Source organism: Sus scrofa, chromosome 16, assembly GCF_054392235.1.
Source record: "Sus scrofa isolate SSC_HxYL_T2T_F1_AM1 chromosome 16, Sscrofa_HxYL_maternal_Yorkshire_Landrace_v2.0, whole genome shotgun sequence".
In the NCBI taxonomy this organism is placed as follows: Eukaryota; Metazoa; Chordata; class Mammalia; order Artiodactyla; family Suidae; genus Sus; species Sus scrofa.
The window spans coordinates 26,289,908-26,312,450 of record NC_139398.1 but is presented as its reverse complement, the minus strand read 5'-3'; the positions used below and the strand labels follow the sequence as shown (position 1 = coordinate 26,312,450).

Sequence of the window (22,543 nt, the reverse complement as noted above, 5' to 3'; positions counted from 1 at the left end):
CATGTCAGGAGAATTATGTGGGATATGGCAAAGACATGATGTGGAACTGAATGCATCCAATAGCACTTCTATAATAATAGAGACTTTAAGTGCAGGAGTGTAGTTAATTGACACAGGCTTTCAGCTTCAGACTATATCCTGATAACACATATTGAAGTAGCCAAAGCAATGATGCATGAACAGCACCTGCAGCTCAGCTATGGGTTGAAAAGTAAACATAAAATAATTTCTTTAGGTACCGTAAGGAGAAATGTCTCATATGGATGCTTGAAGAATATCTGCCTACATCTTTAAAGCAAAGGACATTTTTTGTTATTATTCATAATTCAAAGTGATATGTCATTTCCAATAATTTTTTTTTTTTTTTGTCTTTTTGTCTTTTTTGTTGTTGTTGTTGCTATTTCTTGGGCCGCTCCCGCGGCATATGGAGGTTCCCAGGCTAGGGGTTGAATCGGAGCTGTAGCCACCGGCCTACACCAGAGCCACAGCACCGCGAGATCCGAGCCGCGTCTGCAACCTACACCACAGCTCACGGCAACGCCGGATCCTTAACCCACTGAGCAAGGGCAGGGACCGAACCAGCAACCTCATGGTTCCTAGTCGGATTCATTAACCACTGCGCCACGATGGGAACTCCCCAATAATGTTTTTGACAATAAAAATGCTGTTGAAAGGGCATCAAAGGTTTTATTTAACATATAATTTTTAGTAATAAATCTTCATCTAGTCTTAAGGAAAACAAGCCAAATGGTACACCTGGTGATATTAACTGAGCATATTTAATGATCTCTTGTCTGCACTGTTACTACTATCTCACTCTATCTTCCAAATATTTGAACTACCTTAATATAGTTATTTCATAAACATTTACAGGCAAAAGATCCATGTATAACTCCAAGGGTTAAATGACAGCAAAAAAATCATACAATTAGAATGTGGTTAAGCTAGCACAGAAACAATTCTCATTAAAATGCAGCTCTAGAATTGGTGATTATTAATTTAATATACATTAAAACATAAATTTTAATTGAACATTTTATTAAAGCAAATTTTAAGCAATAGATTAACAGGTAATGATGGCTAAAGGATACAAAATAATTCTGAGTTTTAAAGTGACGACATAGTGTGCTATTTTCATAGTGAAAAGTCTGAAATAAATTTAAAGTATATTTTTTAAGCATGCATCCACCTTTGGGCATACATTTTTAATTTCCAAATTTTAGCTAAAACTAATATTTAAGTAGTGTGATTTCCTACATCCTAGATAAACTGGGCTGCAGCATAGTGAACTAAGGTTGGGAAGGGAAATTAACAACCCTAAATCCATGTTGTACTCAGAGAGCTGTCAATTGTCCTTGTGGAGATAGGACCAGTGATAAATAAAATCAAGCAACAACAACAGCAACAACAAACAAACAAAAAACAGTAAAAAGATCATTCAGTCATCTATCTAAATTGGAAGAACAATAGTGTTAAGTAAGGAATTGAAAAAGATATATGGAAAACTTAAATAAAAAAAAGAGGGGGGGAGGGGTACAAAGCCAGGGGATATTTCAGGAAAACAGATGGTAGCTCTTGCTGATTTCTGAATTGCTAAACTACACCAGACATCACTTATACACAGATCCTGACTTCTATTTGGCATGGGATCTGTGTTCTCATCATTTGCAGGCAGAAGTTGATAGAGTACTCTGAAGTACATCTTTTTGACAAAACGCTTCCATGCAATTGTACTCTGAATGGTAGAATTCACAGGTTCAGAAACTTGAACAGGGCATTGTAACAATCCATTCAATCTAAAATTTAATGAATGCATCCTTGGCTCTTGATATCTACTTAAACTCCACTGACCTGAAGAATTCTTTAAGCTACTCTGGGAGTTCAACCTCAGACTTATGCAAACACTTAGAGTATGTGGGCTTATATTTTCATTGCCTGCTGGGTCTCCTGAGCTGCTGGTTTCATCTACCATTATACACTTCATTGACCTGAACTTAAATCTAGCCCCATTTTCAATTTCAACAAAAAATAAAAACCACTCAAAGGAAGAATGTGTGCATTTAGTTGATTTTAATAGTTTGCCAAAGAAGCTCTAACTTTTTTCCATTTATATTATTCAGAGCAATTCAACTTTTCCTAACATGAGCTCAAGGAAGAAGAGGATTATCTTTTATCAGGAAATATCCTCTGAGGAAGACCACTCTGATGCTTATACAGGTTGCTAAGGATAGACTTGTTTCCCATGTCAGAAGGGTGTCTTATGAACAAGGAAAGATAGAAAGGCAGAGCCTGCTGGTCTACTTACATCAAAAGCCAAAGGTAACCATATTTCAGGCTGTTGCACTTCTGTGTCTGGCATATCTGAAAAAGAGCAAGACTGCTATGCCTACTAAGATCTATTTATTCCAGGTAAATTACTGTGCAGCTTATTTCCTGTGCTTAGAATAATCACTTTTGCATTTTGCAAGTTTTAATAAGTGTCTCAAAGCCTCCCTGAGGATAAATGAATTGCTAGTATATCAATTATAGTATTGTCTTCACAAACATACTGGGGAGGGAATATAAGTTGTAATGATAGGGAGTGCTCTAGGTGAAGATGTAGAGTGAATTTTAAGAATATATAAGGAGGAGTCCTGGTTGTGGCTCAGCGGTTAAGGAACCTGACTGGTATCCATGAGGATACAGGTTCGATCCCTGGCCTCACTCAGTGGGTTAAGGATCTGGCATCGCCCGTGAGCTCTGGTGTAGGTTGCAGACACAGCTCGGATTCTGTGTTGCTGTGGTGTAGGTCGGCAGCTGCTGCTCTGATTCGACCCCTAGCCTGGGAACTTCCATATGCTGCATGTGCAGCCCTAAAAAAAGCAAAAAAAAAAAAAAAATAATAATAATAATAATAATAATCAAAATAATTTGGAGTTCCCGTCGTGGCGCAGTGGTTAACGAATCCGACTAGGAACCATGAGGTTGCGGGTTCGGTCCCTGCCCTTGCTCAGTGGGTTAACGATCCGGCATTGCCGTGAGCTGTGGTGTAGGCTGCAGACGCGGCCAGTGGCTACAGCTCTGATTGGATCCCTAGCCTGGGAACCTCCATATGCCGCGGGAGCGGCCCAAAGAAATAGCAAAAAGACAAAAAAAAAAAAAAAAAAAAAGAATATATAAGGAATGGTAAGTAGAAGGGAAGGTTTTGTAATAGGAGCAGAAAAACTGGAAAAAAGTTATCAGCTTTTTAGTTTAATTTATATTATTTATAAATGTCTATTCATCGATGTATATTTTGCAAAGGGTAGGCATGCAATAAAAATTTAAATTTAGCTATTACTGTTTGAAACAACTAATGATGAATGTGTACAAAATATAGGAAGCCTGCCTTGACTTCTAGTTTCCTAGGTGAGGGCATGTCCAGCACTGCCTCATAGAATAGGAAGCCACCAACAGCAAATGATAATCTCTTTAATGTTTTAAAGGTTCACGAATAATTGTTTAGAATGTATTACAGGGAAGACAAATACATTTTGATGTACACATAGATAGCTGAGCTATCCAACATAAAGTTTTAGAATTCCACACAGACAAGACTGCCTCTAGATGGTTTAACATCAGACTGGAGTTATTTTGTGCATGTATCCACTGCTTCTGATTTTTTTTCTTGAAATTGTAAACAAAGGTATAGAGATTAAGAATTTGAGTCTTTTTTTTTTTTTTTTTTTTTTTTTTTTGCTATTTCTTGAGCCGCTCCTGTGGCAAATGGAGTTTCCCAGGCTAGGGGTCAAATCAGAGCTGTGGCCATGGGCCTACACCAGAGCCACAGCAACGTGGGATCCAAGCCACGTCTGCATCCTACACCACAGCTCATGGCAACGCCAGATCGTTAACCCACTGAGCAAGGCCAGGGATCAAACCCGCAACCTCATGGTTCCTAGTTGGATTTGTTAACCACTGAGCCTCGACAGGAACTCCAAGTTTGATTCTTTTAAGTGGGCTGTTTTACATACTTTATTGCTTGATACTCTGGTTTCAGAGACAAGTTGCTTGTCTTTGGGTTTTTCTGCTGGTGCACGGATATGGTTAAATGATTCAGGTGTGTTGACACTCAGAAAGAAACAAGGGTATGGCTGTGTCTACCATTGTCTATGCCTGATCTTCTCTACCAAGTTTAAATAATCTAGACAGATATAAAAATACTTGGGCTGCAGGATGTTTTGGAAGTGGGTAACCTGCCGCATCTTTCATCAGATTTTATAGAAAACTGGTTCAACTGAAGTATTTATAAATTTGGTACTGGCCATGCAATTTCAGATTGTCTGCTGTCCAAAGTCATAGTTGTGTGGGATGGTTGTGTGGGTTTTTCAAGGTAGTTTCCATGAGTCTCTAAGTTGGCATGCATAAAACTGTTCTCATTCCCAATATATATATTTGATATACAAAATTATTGCCTGAGATCTGCAGATTGCAGGGTGAAGTTATGGAAGCTGCTATTGACAGAATACAGAGTCTCCAAGACACAGATATGTTTTCACAGGTATTTAGGATCAAGTCAGAAAGTGATAAGGTATCAAGGGTCATGACTGCTTCTTCATGTTCTCTTCCACGTGTAGCTTTTATACGTCATGGCCCAGAATAAAGGTATTTGTTTGTTTGCATAAAATACACCTTGAATAACCCTAGTCAAAATGTATTACCCTCTTGTCTACAGTTAAACCTTTAGATACCATGTGTTTATACTGCTCCCATAGTTCTTATCAATATAAATTATCTGATATATTATTCTCCTTTGCCTTCCCAATAGGCATCTTGCAGGGATTTACTAAGTAATAACAACCACAAACTGTTACTTTCCAAGTTACAATAACATTGCAATCTGGTTATTTCCAACTTTCCCAGTTCTAGTAATATAGCAATCTGATTTCAAACTGCTTCTAATTTAAAGGAGTAGATTTATTGTTTATATGTAATTCACATCTGAAAATAAAATTAAACGGTTATAAGTCTATTGTAAAAGATGATCATACCATGAACCATGATCTCTACAAAATAATATTATATATTTAGGAGATGCTATTAAAGAATAAGACCAGTAATCTTCAGGGTAATGATAATATAGATTGCTCTTGCTTTTGGTAACTTTGGCTTTTTTTTCATATATACTAGAAATGTTCTAATCCTAGTTGATACTTATTCAATATATTTTAAAGAAAAAAAACAGACTTACTTAAGTGATACAACACCCAGGAATTACACAGATTTTTTCATAGGAAACAAAAAATGTAGACTATAATGATAATATGATTATCTATATTCAGGCTATAGAGAAGATTGAGGCTTCACTTAACATTGTTGAAATGAGGGGGAAAAAAAAAAAGAAGAAACAAAGCAAATACTCCCAGTTCCAAATATTATATAATTGACACTAACTTAACTTTCAATAAATGAGAATTATATCCTGTGGTTTTATATGGTATAAATTAAGAAAGCATACTTGTAAATCACCCTTGTCTTGCTGCCAAAGAACATGTTGCAGTGTAGGTCATGTCTGTTCTGGGTAAAGAGCCCTGTTAACAACCCTGGGGGGTGAGAAAATAGCACATTCAAAGTCACTTTTAGATCATGTCAAACTGTCAGGTAGGCAAGCAGTGTAGTTACAATACATCTAAAAATATTACAGACATTGAGATCTTAAAAGTGTAATAAAAAGCAGTTCCAATGGAAAAATGCAAAATGATGCATCTGTGAAAAGTAGTCATTTAGTCAATAAAATCTGGAACATGTTCTGATGGTGATAATGAACAGCAAACTCATGAGGAGTTTGCAATGTTATAGGCACTGTTACTTTATGCTGTATATAATACTTCCTTCTTTGAAAAGCTTCATTTGTGTTATTTCTATTTTATTATTAAACTTGAAATACCCCTGTGAGATAAATAAAAAATGTTAGTATGTTATATTAAAACAGGTTACATGATTTTGTGTAGGACTCGAAATACCCAGCTGTCTACTAGCTTTACCCCCTTTGATCTACGTTAATGCTCCATAACAACTTTCATTCTGGAGTATGAATATAAAATGTCCTATTTATCACAATATATCTAAAGTTTAGAAATTCTGAAGGATAATATTAACAATGTATGCTAATGAAGATAACTAGGAAGTAGATATTATTAAAACACAGTAGTTTTATTATTTTATTTATTATTATGTTGCTTATACTCTTGCGCATTATGCTTTAATACCTATAATACACTTTTAACTATATTACATATAGTTAGACATTTAGATATAGATAGACAAAACTCTGTATGGCTATCTATATCTATTTACCATATACAGAGAGAGGAACAGAGAGCCTGGGAAGCAGTATCTTTTTTTCAAATATAATTAGAAACCTATTTTGTGGTATGGCTATAGATTTTAAATATATTGTTGGTGAAGGAAAAGAATATGAAGGATATTAAAAAACTATAATGAAACATGGCATATGGTTAACATCTAGTGATACAGAATGTAGCTTCTTATTGTTTTTTGCTGATTTATTTTCCCTTTATTTTGAATCTCTAATTTTTCTTTCCACCGTTCTAGGTGCATTTTTGTAAATTTCCTCAAAATTCTTTTCTTAGAACAAAGTGGTATGTGAATATAGTGAAAAACAGTAATAAGTAGGTTAAAAAATATATATATGATCATTTTCTAATGTAAGTGTATATACACGATGTATAAATAAGTTTCTATGGAACAAGGACAATATATTATTTTATCTCTGTCTTGCATAGCACAGGAGAGGTGACCAATAAGTTTTACTCAGTAAATGACTACATTAATCAATAAATGAATGTGTACATATATTTTTCAGTGTTTTTCTTCTTTAATTTTTTCAAAGTTGGTAAATTTCTCACCCACATAGGAAACTAAATTTCTAATCAATTAACTTCTGATGTCAATGTATTAATAGTAGGTTTTAGTTTTTCTGGGTTATCTATTCTATTAAATTAATACAATCTGACTATTCTTATATTAATAATATACTAACTTAATAATTGCAGTTTTATATCTAATAGGTGAGGAAACCCCTCAGTAATACCCTTGTAATATTTCTCTGAATTATTTTTAAGTAGATATTAAAAATACATGCAAAATTATTTTAACAAAAACTGCATTAAAAGTATAAGTGCAAAAAAAGAAAAGAAAAAAGAAAGGAGCTCCCTTTGTGGCTCAGTGGAAACGAATTTGACTAGCATCCATGAGGATGCAGGTTCGATCCATGGCCTCGCTCAGTGGGTTAAGGAACCAGTGTTGCCTTGAGCTGTGGTGTGGGTCACAGATGTGGCTCGGATCTGGCATTTCTGTGGCTGTGGCAGAGGCCATACGCTATAGCTCCAATTAGACCCCTAGCTTGGGAACCTCCATATGCTGCAGGTGCAGCCCTAAAAAGACAAAAAAAAATTAAGTGCATTTAATAAAATTTCCCATCTTTAAAATAATCAGTCACATAATTCAAGACATGGCTGTCTGCATTTTTCTGGATCATTTAAATTATGTTTTTAATAAATACAACAGCAGATTTTGTAATATATTTATTGCTAGAACTTTATTTCTTTTTATGGCCGCACACGTGGTATATGGAAGTTCCTGGGTTAGGGGTTGAATATGAGCTGCAAGTAACAGCCTATACCACAGCCATAGCATGGTGGGATCCAAGCTGTACTGCAGCTTGAGGCCTCGGATCCTTAACCCATTGAGTAAGGCCACATCCTCACAGACACTATATTGGGTTCTTAACCCACTAAGCCATAACGGGAACTCCTATTGCTAGACCTTTAATTTCCAACTAAATTATCCTAGGTGTTTGTAATTCATTGCACAATTATTGATAATGGCTATCTATAGATACATTTTTCAAATTCAGATATTTGTTGATTTGCTAATTTTTAAAAAAATAATTTTTACAAGTTTAGTGACTTACATTTACTAAATGGACAAAAGTAACAACATTGATCATCTTAAGTCTTCTTTTAAAACATTATCTTAGTTGCTGTGGCTCTGGCATAGGCTGGCAGCTATAGCTCTGGTTCGACCCCTAGCCTGGGAACCTCCATATGCTGCAGGTGTGGCCCTAAAAAGACAAAAAAAAAATTATCATTTTAGAATTTTACTTTTATGTTTATTGCAACCATCAAGACAGTGTAAAATAATTGTATGGTGATACTATTAATTATCCTATTTTGTTTCTAGTTTATTAAGAATTTAATATTAGTTGTAATGATAAATGTTAAACATGAATTCTGAAATTATGCTTTTTTATAATTATATATTTTTTTAGTGTTACTTTTTTTTTTTTTTTTTGTCTTTTTGTCTTTTGTTGTTGTTGTTGTTGCTATTTCTTGGGCCGCTCCCGCGGCATATGGAGGTTCCCAGGCTAGGGGTCCAATCGGAGCTGTAGCCACCGGCCTACGCCAGAGCCACAGCAACGTGGGATCCGAGCCGCGTCTGCGACCTACACCACAGCTCACGGCAACACTGGATCCTTAACCCACTGAGCAAGGGCAGGGACCGAACCCGAAACCTCATGGTTCCTAGTCGGATTCGTTAACCACTGCGCCACGACGGGAACTCCTAGTGTTACATTTTAATATATTGAATTTCAGCATCATTTTGGGTTTTGTCTAAGTAGTTCTCTTTATTGTGAGTTTCCACATAATTTTTTCTATAATTAAAAAAAGTCACCATTAGTAGAATTTGTTTCAAATAGTAGTTATTTAAATATTCAATTAATAACCTCTTTAGCATTTTCTAGTCACACTAACTTTTGTCATTTCCACAAAATTATTGAATGCATAAAGATGTGCCCAACTTCACTGTTCTCTGTTCCTTGTGTTCCAACTCTCAGTTTGCTCACAATTTTCATTTGATGGCTCCTCGCCTCCTTAAGGATACATATTAATGTCACTCTCCAAGGGAAGGCTCCCATTTTGCTTGCTCCATTGTTGTTTTTCACAGGACACAGCTTGGTTATTTATAAAATAATATATGGCATGTGTTATAATATTAAATTGTGCATTTATTTGCTAAATTTGTTATTTTTGGCATATGTTCAAATTCATTGAGATAAAAGAATGTTTGATTGTTATCATGTTTGTGCACAGAAAGTAGAAAAAGATGATGTATAAATAGCCAAAAAAATTCACAATGATTTTATATTTCTTTAAAATGGCAGGCTCTTTTTTTTTTTTTTGCCATTTTATTGGGCCGCTCTCGAGGCATATGGAGTTCCCAGGCTAGGGGTCCAATCGGAGCTGTAGCTAGCTCCCGGCCTACACCAGAGCCACAGCAACACGGGATCCAAGCCGCGTCTGCAAACTACACCACAGCTCACAGCAACGCCGGATCGTTAACCCACTGAGCAAGGGCAGGGATTGAACCTGCAACTTCATGGTTCCTAGTTGTATTCGTTAACCACTGCGCCACGATGGGAACTCCATAAAATGGCAGGCTCTTTTGCAGTTGGTTCCAAAATTAATTTCAATGGGAAATTTAATATAAGTGAAAACAGGCTTAAAAAATAAAATGTGTATATGAAAACTCATAGCCTAAAATGCAAACTAAACAAAAAGATCTTTCAAAAAGTAAACCTTTGCAAATTCCTTTGCTAAAACCCCATAGTAAATACCATGATTGATAAATAATAAATTTTATCTTCACAGAAACTGAAATAGAGTCCTAAATTTGTAATACTATTTCCTGTACTTTGTTGTCTAGTATCATATAATTGGATCTCAAATTACTCTAATAGCTCCATTATGAGTTATAACATTGTGCTGTGTGAGAAGAGCGAATTTTCTTCTCAGGGAATATGGCAGACTAGAGTAGAAAACACATTTGCTGAGGAGAACTTGGAAATGAAGGATAATACATACAAACATCATTTTAAATGCATAGCTGAACCTGTAAAAATCATACACAAAATCACTAGGCACTGAAGCAATATTTTAAAGATGAAAGTGTGTTGTTTTTGGAGAGTTTATAAAACTTGATACTGGTGAGGACTGGGTTTTAGTTGACATACAGGAAAATAATGCCAGTTAGAATGCTGGACTTAGCATGGAGATAGTCAAAACAATAAGCCATCAGAAAAAGTCTGAACTAGAAAAATCAATCTCTATCAAAAGTTAAAAAAAAAAAAACATATAAACTTTTTCTAGGGCAAGACACTAGGGAAAACTAGCTAAGTATTTTCTCCATTAATAATTAGTAATATGTGACCTGCCTACAGATGGAATTAAGAATAAAAATTTTCACTTTTTCTTATCTAGTAAATGTTAAGGCATTCAATTATTATTAAAAAAAAAAAAATTGTCCCTCAGTGTTCAGGCCATGTGTCACCAGGCAGACACAGATATACTTACAGAAGGAACTAACCTGTACTAAAACTTCAGAATTTTCCCCAAATAAATTCTTACACAGAAAAAATGAGCTGACAACCCAAAATTACACCATACAATTAAAAGCCACCATGGGCAATTATGATCAGAAAAAAAAAGCATAAAGTTTAGATCCACAGGAAATTCAAATGAATCATTATAAGAAAGCATAAAATGTAATGCTTTAACAGAAAGAAAACTGAGAAAAATCATAAATTCAATCAGGGAGAAAATCAGTTGATTTACAAAAGATACAGACTTCTCTATAGCAAAAAAAAAGGAAATGTTAAATAATATATTAAAATGCTGAAATAAAGTCGCTTGCAACCTCATCTACTATTAGGAACAGTATTCAAGAGGCGTTTTTTTTCCTTTGGCTTTTGGGGCCACACGTAAGACGTATGGAAGTTTCCAGGCTAGGGTCTAACTGGAGCTGCTACTGCCAGCCATAGCGACAGCCACAGCCACAGCAACGCAGGATCTGGGCTGCAGTTGTGACCTACATTGCAGATCACAGAAAAGCAGGATCCTTAACCTGCTGAGCAAGGCCAGGGATCGAACCTGCATCCTCATGGTTACTAGTCAGATTTCATTACTGCTGAGCCATAATGGGAGCTCCTAAGAGGCATTTTTAACATCTTATATCTGAGAAAATTTGCAACCAGTAACTTCTCAGGGAACCAATTTCTAAAGGATACATTTCAAAAATTATAAATTGAACTGAAAAGGGAGAACATAAATGCAATTAAAAACGAACCACTATTAAACAACAAGGAAATTAGTAGACCCCTCTTATTCTTGGTGGTTGTTTTTTTTCTGGGGTTTTTGTTACCTTTGGTCAACTGATGTCAAAAATATTAATTAAAAATTTTCAGAAATAATCCATTCATAGGTTTTAAATTGTTCACTGTTCTGAGTAGTGTGAGGGATTTTGCACTGTCCTGCTCCATCCTGTCTGGAATGTGAATCATAGCTTTGGGCATCTTATCCATGCGATGTATGCTACCCTTCCATTAGTTCAGGAAAAAAGCAAAAACAAAAGCATTGTATATATGGTTCAGTACTATCCCTGGTTTCAGGTATCTAATGGGGGTCTTGGAATTATTCCCCCATCAATGAGGAATGAATATCATACTAAGTTTGGGTTAGTAGTTTTAAAATAATGGAGATATCTTAAACTGCTTCATTAAAGTATGTAGTAGTCCTTGCATTTATTTTATGGCAAGAAGATACTTTTTTCCTTTAGATATAAATTGAAAATACTCATTAGATTTAATAGCAAATGTTCCAACATGGAACAAATAGATTAATTAATCTATTCTCTTTTCCTCCTTATTAGTAGGTTTACTATAAATTTTAACTTTTTTAGTGCTTATAACTAAAGAATACAACATATATCTTTGACTGATAAAAGCCTAATATAAATTAGACTTTATTTCTGAACAATGTCAGAAACTAGAAGACTTCTCCTAACAAAAGCTCTTTTTTATAGTGTATTGGGTGTGTGTACATGTATGTGTATGTGTGTAAGTGATGATTAATTTTAAGTGTCAGCTTGGCTAGTCTACAGTGCTCAAATTTTTTAGTCAAACACTAGATTGGATTTTGCTGTGAAGATTTTTTTTTAGATTTAGTTAACACTCAAAATCAATTGACTTTATGTAAAGCACATTACCTTCCATAATGTGGGCAGGCCTAATCTGATAATTGAATATAATAAGATCTTAAGAACAAAGACAGATTCCCCAATGTAGAAGAAATTCTTCCTCAAAATTACAACATGGAAATTCTGCCTAAGTTTCTAGACTATTGGTCTGCCCTGTGGATTTTCAACTCAAGACTATATCAATTCTTACCTGAATTTCAAGCCTACTGGCCTGCCCTACAGATTTCAGATTTGGTAGCCCTCCCAATTTCATGAACCAATTCCTTAAAATCTCTTTCTGTCTCTCTTTCCTACTGGTTCTCTTCCTCAGGAAAACGCTAACTAACAGTGAATGTATTTATACACATATTTATATGTATTAGATTTCTGAAATATTATTAATGTTGGTTTATGCAGTTAAAAGGTTATGGATTTAAATTTAGATTTATCAACACATGACTAGTTACTATTACTAATTATATCATTGTTAATAATTAAATTAGATTTGATTTTTTTAGTATTGCAATTTTCTTTTAAAAATACTTCCCAGGTTATTGCTAAAAGTCTTCTTTTTTTAAATTTAAACACATGAAACAAATTGATTTCATTTACTTTAAAGACCACATCTAATAAATGCATTGTATTGGCCTCCTGTGTAATTTTTTTTAGTGTATACTTTTTTTTCTTGGTTGGCAGTTAAATTTTCCTTTATTTTACATAAAAATCTTTCACTTTTAATCAAATTATAATTTTCCTAATTATTAAGTAATATACTTTTTGAAGTTATAAAATGAATAGATCTTAGGTTTAAATTCAGTGACTTTGTCATACTCATATACCCATGATTCTAACACATAAAATCAAGGTTATATAACATTTCCATTATCTCCCAAACATTTCTTTATAGCCCCTTCCAGTAAAGTCCCACTTCCCATAGACAGCCACTGTTACAGAAAACTGTGATTTCTATGACTATAGACTTTATTTACTTATTCTTGAACTTGTCTAAATGGAGTCATGTACTATATGCATTTTCCTAATTGGTCTGGAAGCACTCTAAAGCTTTCTATAATATTTTAACTAATATTTATCCTATGATTCTGCAAATTCACAGGTTAATAACACCTTGTCTCCAATTTAAGAAACAGAACCTAAGTTGGTTTTGTTCAGAAAAGGAAAAATATGCAAAGGGATTCCATTCAATTTTAATTTGTAAACAAGAGGAAGGAGGCTTTGTTTCACTGATAATTATAGAGTTTCAAATTTTTAAATAATTGTAAAATTTCAAATAATTTTGTACAGTGGAAAATATTAGACAAATTCATTAAAAATACTATTGGTTTCAAGTAAAAATAAATTATATTTATTTTAAAAATTTCATGAGTTTCTACTATGTTTGAAAACCAGAGAGCTAGTAGCTCCAGTTATATTTTGCTTCTCATGGAATAACAGTAGTTGACCACAAAGAAAAACACAACAAAAGAAATCATCAAAAAGTCAGTTACCTTAGAGATCAAGTGAAATCAGTGTTCAAGGAAAATAATTGCATATAATTGTTATAACTACTTCTTAGGGAATATTTCTATTGTAAATACTGTGATGTGAAGGCAAATTATACTGGTTTTTAAAACTAAAAATTGTCCACAAAATATTCAACATTTGTGTTCTTGATTCATTGCAAATTATTCATCACTCTCTTTATAGTTTCAACTCTCTGTCAGGGCAAGTTAAAAACAACAGTAATTATTATGACAACATGAACATGTAGTTTTCTTCTATCAACAAACTGGTTTTCATTTTGCTGTCTACAAATTAGAACTGGAACAGAGAGAGGGGAGAAATTAATGTTCAGTTCTTCATTTACACATTTTTGCTAATCAAAAATTCAAGGTATTTTGCAAGGCAAATGCAAATATCTTACTCAACTGACACCTGCTACAAAACTGCAGTAGTGATCATCACTAGCTTACCAGAATCTCATCACTAAACTTATGGGGAAACTCATTGAGCACATTAAAGCTGCCCTGCATAGTTAGAAGCGTTAGAAATTTGGAGTTCTGAATTATCAAATCCAGTTCATCTGATTCCAGAGCCAAGCTTTCTTCTGCCATGGAGTACTGCCCTAGAGGCCATATCTAATTTTAATCTTTGCTCTTTCAAAAATCATCTTACTGCAGAGGATTATTTTCTTTACATTTTGTTCTATTTGTTTTCTAAAATTTTTATTCCCTCTAATTTTTTTTAACTTTTAGTTATTTTAGAATCTTTTCTTTTTTACTTTCTTTCTTTTTTTCTGGCTGTGCATGTAGAAATTCCCAGACCAGGGATCAAACCTGCACCATAGCAGTGACAATGCCAGATCTACCAGGGAACTCCTTAAAATTTTTTTTTTCTTTTAACCTTGGTATTGTATTTGTTTTCTATTTCCTTTTGCTGTTAACATTTTATATAATAAGAAAGTGACCAAGTTTAGGAAAAATAAGTATCAACAGATTTAATATTTTAAACAAGGAAGAATGAGAGCTTTTCCATTCAATTGGTTCAATAGCGACTCCTGATAAATGTCCACACACTGCCAGCTGCTGAATCCTTCAGAAATGCTAAACAGGGGCACAATTTCAAAATCTCTACCAGATGATAACAGCAATACTTTGTCCATGTCTCTTATAGTCCAAATCTTCTATCAGAAATTACATATCCTAAAATACATGGTATTTAATTTATACCCCTACCCTGCCAAACCAAGGGGCCCAATTAAGCCTTCATATAATAAGAAATGTAGGTAAACATAATTATAACTTCAGGTTAGTTTCACAACATAACCTGTTATGTCCAGTTTAAAAGCATATGAGCATATCTATTTGTGAAATACGTAGCTATAATTATTAGTGCTACCTTTTTTCTATGTTTATATGTAATAGTTCAATATAAATCTAGATAGTTTATCTGTAAATGTCTATGCCCTATGACATTAACCTTATTAAAAAGTTGTAATTAATGCAATCATTCAGAATATGAATTATATGGATCATTAGAAGTGAGAAGATATTTATTTATTACTTCACTAGTTGCTACTGTGCAAATATTTCTTTGGCTGACACATTCTGGTCTGCAAATAAGCTATTTGAAGAGGTAAGTTGCACTATAGGATCTTTCCTATTCAGGGAGATTTATCGATAAGTATTTAGGTAGATATATAGATACATAATACATATTTACATATATACATATATGTATAAATAATACATATATGGATATAGATACAGGTATCTTTTCCTGAAAAAGAATGCATGCTATTACTTAAATAAAAAATGCCCTTCATACCTATGATAAGAACACTGCTCCTACATTCACTAAGTGTAACTTATAAAGTCCTGTCAGTGGTCTAAATCCTCTGTTTCTAAACAAGTGAGAGGAAAACCATAACAGTGCTTCCCTAATCTTGAGCATCAAATAAATGAATGCTTATAAATTACTTAGCATATCTTGCTAATTATAAGTGTTCAATACATGATCATTAATAGTAATAATGAAAACACTTAGAATATTCCCTGGAGTTTTGGCCATGTTGTCAAGTTAGGTGCTGAGTAAAATTGTAAATTGAGAGAATTTTGAATTTTACTTTAACAAAAGAATTATCTGCGTGGTTCAAACATTTGTTGTCTAATTTTACTTCCTAAGTCATTCATCCTGGCAAGTCTCCAAAGTCCTTCCCACCCGGTCCTCTCCCCCTTTTCTTTTTCTCAAAGATAAAAGTAATCACACAGTAGCCTCTTATGGAGACTCAGCCTGCCTTCTTTGATATAAACAACTGTTAATGAAAGAGATAGGTCAGTTTTCCTTCAAATCATTAACAGTGACTCTTGAGACACACTTCATTTTAATGGGCTTATATTTTATTTTGCCAAAATAAAACTATGTGTTTATTCCTCACCTCATTTTACTTGATCCTTTTTCTGCCTGACCTATTGGCTTTCTGACAGGAATTCCTTTTTAATGTGGCACAGAAAGGCATATTGGTTTAAACATTTGTGAATATGGCAGGATAGTGTATAGAAGCATTTGGAGAGATGTTTAGCCAAATAATTACTAATTCACCACTGACAGAAAAATTGAGCATAAATCACAAGGCATTTAATATTCTGTATTGCTCTGCCAAAGGCATTTCTTTTGAGAAATATGAGATTGTTGAAAATGAGCAGATAAATTCATTTTCCAGTATTGGAAATGATCCTTTTCTCTGTAGCAATAGTTCTAATATTTTCTCCATGACCTGCTTTCCCTTTAATGTGGCAGTTCCTCCTACCTAAATCACATATCTGAAATGCAAGTTACATTTCTTCATTTTTCATATATCTTTCATGTGACATTTAAGTTTTGGCCTTATTATTAAGGCGTTATCTTCCATCATCATACTTTCTACACTTCTCCCACTACCTGGGATTCTGTGATGCCAATTATGCCCAAATGTTCTTTCAATAGTAGCAGGTGTCTTTGAAGTGCCTGGATGGCCTCTCTATATTTTGCTTTGATGAACATAGATTGAATTTAGTGACTAGTTTGTATCTTTATTTTTATATCTTCTGGGTTTTACATAATTATATGTTTGAGTACAATGAAGATTTATTGAAATACAAGTGCAAATATCTTAAAAACAACAGCAGTACAAGTGTTTCATTAAAAATATGTCCATTTGTTTGTGTTTCCTCTGTCACAGAGCTTCCTTTTTTGGTATACTTTATCTCTTTAAAAAAGTGTTATTTTCCTTTTTTCTAATTAGTAATAACATATGGTATTTATGGAGTGCTCTAATGGTAGGAGCAATATATTAAAAACAGTCATAAGCATTTTTTTCTGATTATCTTCATAATGACCTTATGTATATGTGGAACCTTGTTTTACAAGTGAGGGGAGGCTGAGATAGTCTAGGAAGTTAACCTATTGTTTTAAAGATTTTTAAAAATGAAAATAAGACTCAAATTTAGAAAATATGAAGATAGAATGGATATTCTAAGCCACTGTACTTAATATCTCCTTGGTTTTAGTAATGTGGAACATGCAGGACTAGGTCTAGAGTGAGGAACCTACCTCAGGACCAAAATTTAAGGTGGCACTGTGAATCCCAGTAATGAAAATTAAAAATATTTTAATTCAATATTTTAAACAATCACACTCAACACAAATTTTTCATGATGAAGAAATGATTAATATTTTAAATAAAAACAATACCGGTACTATTTATCCCTCCTTTTGTCTCAGGCTCAAAGGTAACTCTACATGGAACTGTATACTGATCCCATTTTTATTTAAAATGTGGATATTGGCTCATCATGGATTTTGCATGAGTTTTTAGTTGTAATTAAAATATTTATTTTTATTACTGAGTCTCTGGTTCCTCCCTTAGTTTTATACTTGAGGTGATCTCCTTACTCACCTCACTCTAGTCCCAGCCCTGGGTATAAGGCTGAATTGCTCATTCTCAAGGACAGTCATCAAGGCACACATTGATTTGTCCACCTTGGTTGTAGGCATATGGTAGGGTTGAACTTTTTTGCTTCATTAAATTTTAGCTTTTCTGCATTACCTGCTTCAGCCAATAAATTGTGAGTAGGATTACCATATATTATCTTTTGCTGGAAGCCTTTACAAGGCAGTGCACAATTTTCCATGTTCCCTTATTTTTCTATTCTAGGTAATAGAGGTTATGTCAGCCTATGTTCTGATATGGTTGTGGCAGAGCACAACTGCAGGTCAATCTGCAATAGACATCAAATGAGAATTTAATCTTTTTGATTTTAAAACTGAGATTTGGTTCTTTATTGTTGCTTCAGAATAGCCTAGTCTATTTTTACTAATATACCTCTTAAGCAACTTCAAATCTTTGCTACGTGTCATTTTCTCAGTGACATTTACCCTGAGCCCCTATTAGAAATTCTAGTCTACACAAATATATCCTCCTCTATAATTGTGACTTTTCATTACTCTGCTCAATCTTTTCAATAGCATGTATCAGCTTTTGACATGCTGTATTAGTAAGCTATGTATTATATTTTTGTGGCTCCATACCATTTCATGCTAAATTTACAGGCTCATATTCATATGAGCCATAGTACAAAACTACAACCACCAACAACTGCATTTGCCATTTTGGATTCACTGGGCAGAGCAAATAGAAAAGAACACAGAGCCCTGTTCACTCAGCACCTTCCAAATCAACTATATCCCTGGGTTCTAGTATTCACCAAGGAATCTAGAATTCACCTAGAATCCTGTGCTACTAGATATTCTCCAAAGTGAATTTACTACTGAATTTCAAAACACTTCTTAGTGATACCAACTAAAGATTAAATGTTGATTGGATATTTGGCTTTTATTAGCATAAATACAACTGAGTGCCCCTCTTGTGAATGCTTCATATACTTTTTCTTGTTATAAGATTGCTAAAGCCATATAACATTTGCTTTGAAACTCACTTGAGTTTTGGAAGCTTAAGAGACCAGAAATTCTTGTAATGAACACTCATATAATTGACTTATTGGATTAAGTTATTCAGACTAAAGAACATAATACATTGAAATTATGCATCTTGGTGGCTACTCTTGAAGCCACCCACAATCCAGTGCTTATTCATCAAGGGTCAGTAGTGAGAGGTATGTATGTATGTGTTTTACTAGTTGAATTAATTATATTACCAGAGTGTGTAAAATAATGAAATTAATTTTAATTATTTTAAAGGGACTTTTGATAAAGTCAAATAACCACAAAAATGATTTTAAGTTAATTATGAAAAATATTCATGATAAATATTGGAGGAAATTAAAAAATCAGAAAAAATTCTGGAATGAAATTACTTCAATAATGTCTTCATTTTTTAAGGTATACAACATGATTATTTGGTACAATTATATATTACAATATGATTGCCTTTACAACAATAATGTTTCTATAAAGTGTTTTTATTTTTTTATTTTTAATTTATTTTTTTTTCAATTCAAATTCATTTTTATTTCATTTTGGAGTATGGTTGATTTAGAATGTGTGTTAGTTTAAGGTGTACAGCAAAGTGATTCAGTTATACATATACATATACCTATTCATTCTTCAGATTCTTGTCTCATATAGGTTATTACAGAATATTGAGTAGAGTCCCCTGTGCTATAGAGTAGGCCCTTGTTAATTATCTATTATATATATAGTAATGTGTATATGCTAAATTTTTTTTCCACTTTAATCCCAAAAGATTGCATTGAGGGCATGGTTTATGAAAGAAAATTAGTCAACCCACACTCAAAAGTTAAACACACAAGAATTTTAAAGTAACATACATTAATATAGTTTAAAATAAAGTGTATAAGTTGTGCATGTGTCATTTTAATACATCATTTTAACCAAACTTTTCAATTAAACTATCTGCTACATCTCTTAATAGTATCAAGGGGTTTTCTAGTGTATAATTCTTTGAACTGCAGGCAATTTTAGAGATATCTATTCCTACTGTTTTCACTCCTGAACTCTTTTTTTTTTTAAGTTTAAGGTGTATATTTTTCACACTTATAAATAGCTTGGAAAAATTGTACATCATGTTAGTACAAAAAATGGCTGTAAAATGTTTCTTCAGATTTCTAGTTTAGATATGATTTTGTTACACAACGTGTCTTCCACTTTTCTTCCTCTCTCTTTTAATTGCTCACACACACATACAAAGAACTTCTTCTTTGGTGTACAAACTCTACTTTCTTAGTTCAGGTTCTTCCTAAAGCAGATCATTAGACAAGGATTTGTGAGAAGTAATTTGTTTAGAAGTGATCTCAGAAAGAGCAAAGAAGGAGGGTGTGGTGAAAAGAGAGTTAAATCGATAGAGTGTGTCAGTGAATGCATTACTATTGTGACTTGGACACAGTTCTGTTAAGGATATTCTGAGGTATCACGTGGGGGCAAACTTCAGAATAGTTTCATTTAAGATGAGGAGATGGGGAAGGGTATCCTCTTATATCCCTTTGGCTGAAGGTATCCCCTGGAACATCACTTTCCTGTAACATTACTTTCAAGTTACACCTGCCTACGACCAGCTGCTCTGTTGCCAGAGAAAATTCACAGGATGAAAAGCATGAACCTTATGCTGTCTGCCTTCTAAAATATTATAAGACACCTGTAGGTGAACTTGAGAGGTAGAATGAAATGATATAGATCATTGCATCAGCAATATTTGCTGCAATCACATTACACCCATATACAAGTGGATCTACTTGCTAGAGAATAGTACCTACAATTCTTCTTATATTATTTTTAACTGTAAACTTATAAATACACTTGAATCATTTCCCCCAGTGTAATTAAGTGACGTCTACATTCTTAAAAGTGACTAAGCTATTTCAATTCCACTATATCCTGTTGCTTAAGATTATTATTAAATTGTAAAAACTATTCTGTATAAAATAGATAAGTTACAGGAAATATTGTATAGGGAATATAGCCAGTATCTTATAACTTCAAATGGAGTATAATCTGTAAAAATTTTGAATGACTATATTTTTATACCTGGATATGGAAAATCAACTATACTGTAATGAAAATAAAATATTTATTTTATGTTATTTATATCTCTCAAATAATTGACTTAATAACCCTTTTAGACAATTTAATCTTTCAGTCAGTGTTTTACAAGTTATGTGTACAACATAGGTGCTAATACAGTTGTGCTGAAATAGTAAATACATAACTGTCACAGAATTATAAACCACACTTCAATCTTTCTTGAGAACACTTTAAGTCCTATCATCCTATTCTTGAAATATTGTTTATATTATTTATATATGGGTTATTATGTCTAAAACAACATTATTGGTCAATAGTTTTAGTGCTAAGTTCTTTTACACAGTTTCATATATCAAATTATTCACTTTTCTTGTTTTACTTTTGGAAATTCTGTCACCATTGTGGCATAAAACTCAGAAATCATTCTGGACCTGTGTTAAACTAGCACTGATAGAGTAGGCAGAGAAAACAAATAAATGTCAAACTTTAAGGAAGAAATACATCTAATATTTAAAACAAAAACAGAAGTTTATAAATTGAAAAGTCAAATATATGTATAATGCTTCTGAGATAACTGTAATATTCTTGTTGTTGCCATTTGTTTATTTTTCTTCTTCCCTCCCAGGCTTAAATTTAATCTAAAGCTGTTGGTGTTACAGAATAACTAATAAATAATAGACCATCTCTTTTAAATATTCTCTAGTTTATCCAAGTAGAGGTGGATGCTTCATACAGAGGTATCAGAAAAAAATAAATGGCTGTTCTCAAATTCAAACTTAGTCCAAGGTTTTGTCTTACATAGTAGTTAAAAGTAACAGTATTACTCAACGCTTGATATCCAAAGTCACAGTGGTTGACACCTGAATGATTTCTAGCTTTTCTTTTTCCTTTGCATTTTCAGAGGTAAGAACTTTCAGGAGTTTATTGGATTTTTGTTGATTGACAGCTTATATTTTACAAATTTTATTGAGGTATTTTTTTTTCTTTTCATTAGTGTAGGGTATACATTAATAGCTATTTTATGGAAACATAGAAATTTCTCTTTTATTACTTTCAGCTCCAGCTACAATCCTAATTTGGCTCAGAGAGCAGGAAGACATCACTGCAATAATTAGCCTGATATGTAGTATTCCTTCATTTTAGACAACATTATAGACAATATCAATTTCAAATGCTGTAATTCTTCTCTAGGCAACATCTTCTGAGCACAGTAGCAGCTGTCAGATTAAAAAACAAAATTTGAAGTTTGGTAAATTTGGTTTATCCAGAGTTAATGCACTCTGTACATAATATACTATCGGTCATGTAACTAATTATAGATGATACAGTCATCAAAATGATAATTTATTTTGCTTCTTTATTTGTTTATATTAAGTGGCTCACTTCCTTTTATAATTTATATCTTGCAAGTAGAGCTGAGGCATTAAATGTTCAATTTCATCACAGCAAACATCTGAATTACAAGTGAATATAAAATACAATATTGAGCAACTTGCTGAAGAGGCAGAAAGCAGCACATGATTTGCCTTACAGTGATAAAATTTTATAGCTGGAAGGAAGTCTCTCTCATTACAGATAAAGAAATTTAGGCCCAGATCTATTAAGTTACTTGTTCAAGGACACACAGAGATTGTAGATTGGGCCTAGAATTCATATTTCAGCAAAGGAACTCATCATTCATTTTAATGTTTTCAAAATATAATGGTAACTACATGTCTATAGATAATAGCCCAACTGGCTATAAGAATGTTTTGAACAAAGGATTATAAGCAAATGATATTCATAAATACATAAATCAACTCTCACTTTAAACTACATGGACAAATATATACAGAATGGGCCAGGAGAAGTGAAATTCTTCATCAGAATAGCTGGAATTTCCTGAATCAAGAGATTGTCTTAGTTTTATCTTGCTTTTTATTAACACTTAAAGATCTAAGCAGGTATCCTGGAT

The 22,543-nt window shown here is 33.3% G+C and overlaps 1 protein-coding gene across 4 annotated transcripts in view; it reads right to left on the bottom strand.

Moving 5' to 3' along the window:
* LOC146395472 (uncharacterized) overlaps positions 1 to 22,543 on the bottom strand; it is a 491,363-nt gene that overhangs the window by 144,829 nt on the left and 323,991 nt on the right. The window contains exons 3-4 of one of the 4 annotated variants that reach the window (XM_085001762.1): positions 5,477 to 5,561; positions 2,306 to 2,361 (exon numbers count right to left, since the gene is read on the bottom strand). The exons of 1 other annotated variant lie outside the window; for it this stretch is intronic. In XM_085001762.1, the coding sequence (XP_084857888.1) occupies positions 2,331 to 2,361; positions 5,477 to 5,561 (116 nt within the window). In that variant the 3' untranslated portion in view covers positions 2,306 to 2,330. Of the gene's footprint in view, positions 1 to 352; positions 2,362 to 5,476; positions 5,562 to 19,568; positions 21,807 to 22,543 lie in introns of those variants that run through there. 2 more of the 4 variants (XR_014830845.1, XR_014830846.1) reach the window with 2 other exon arrangements.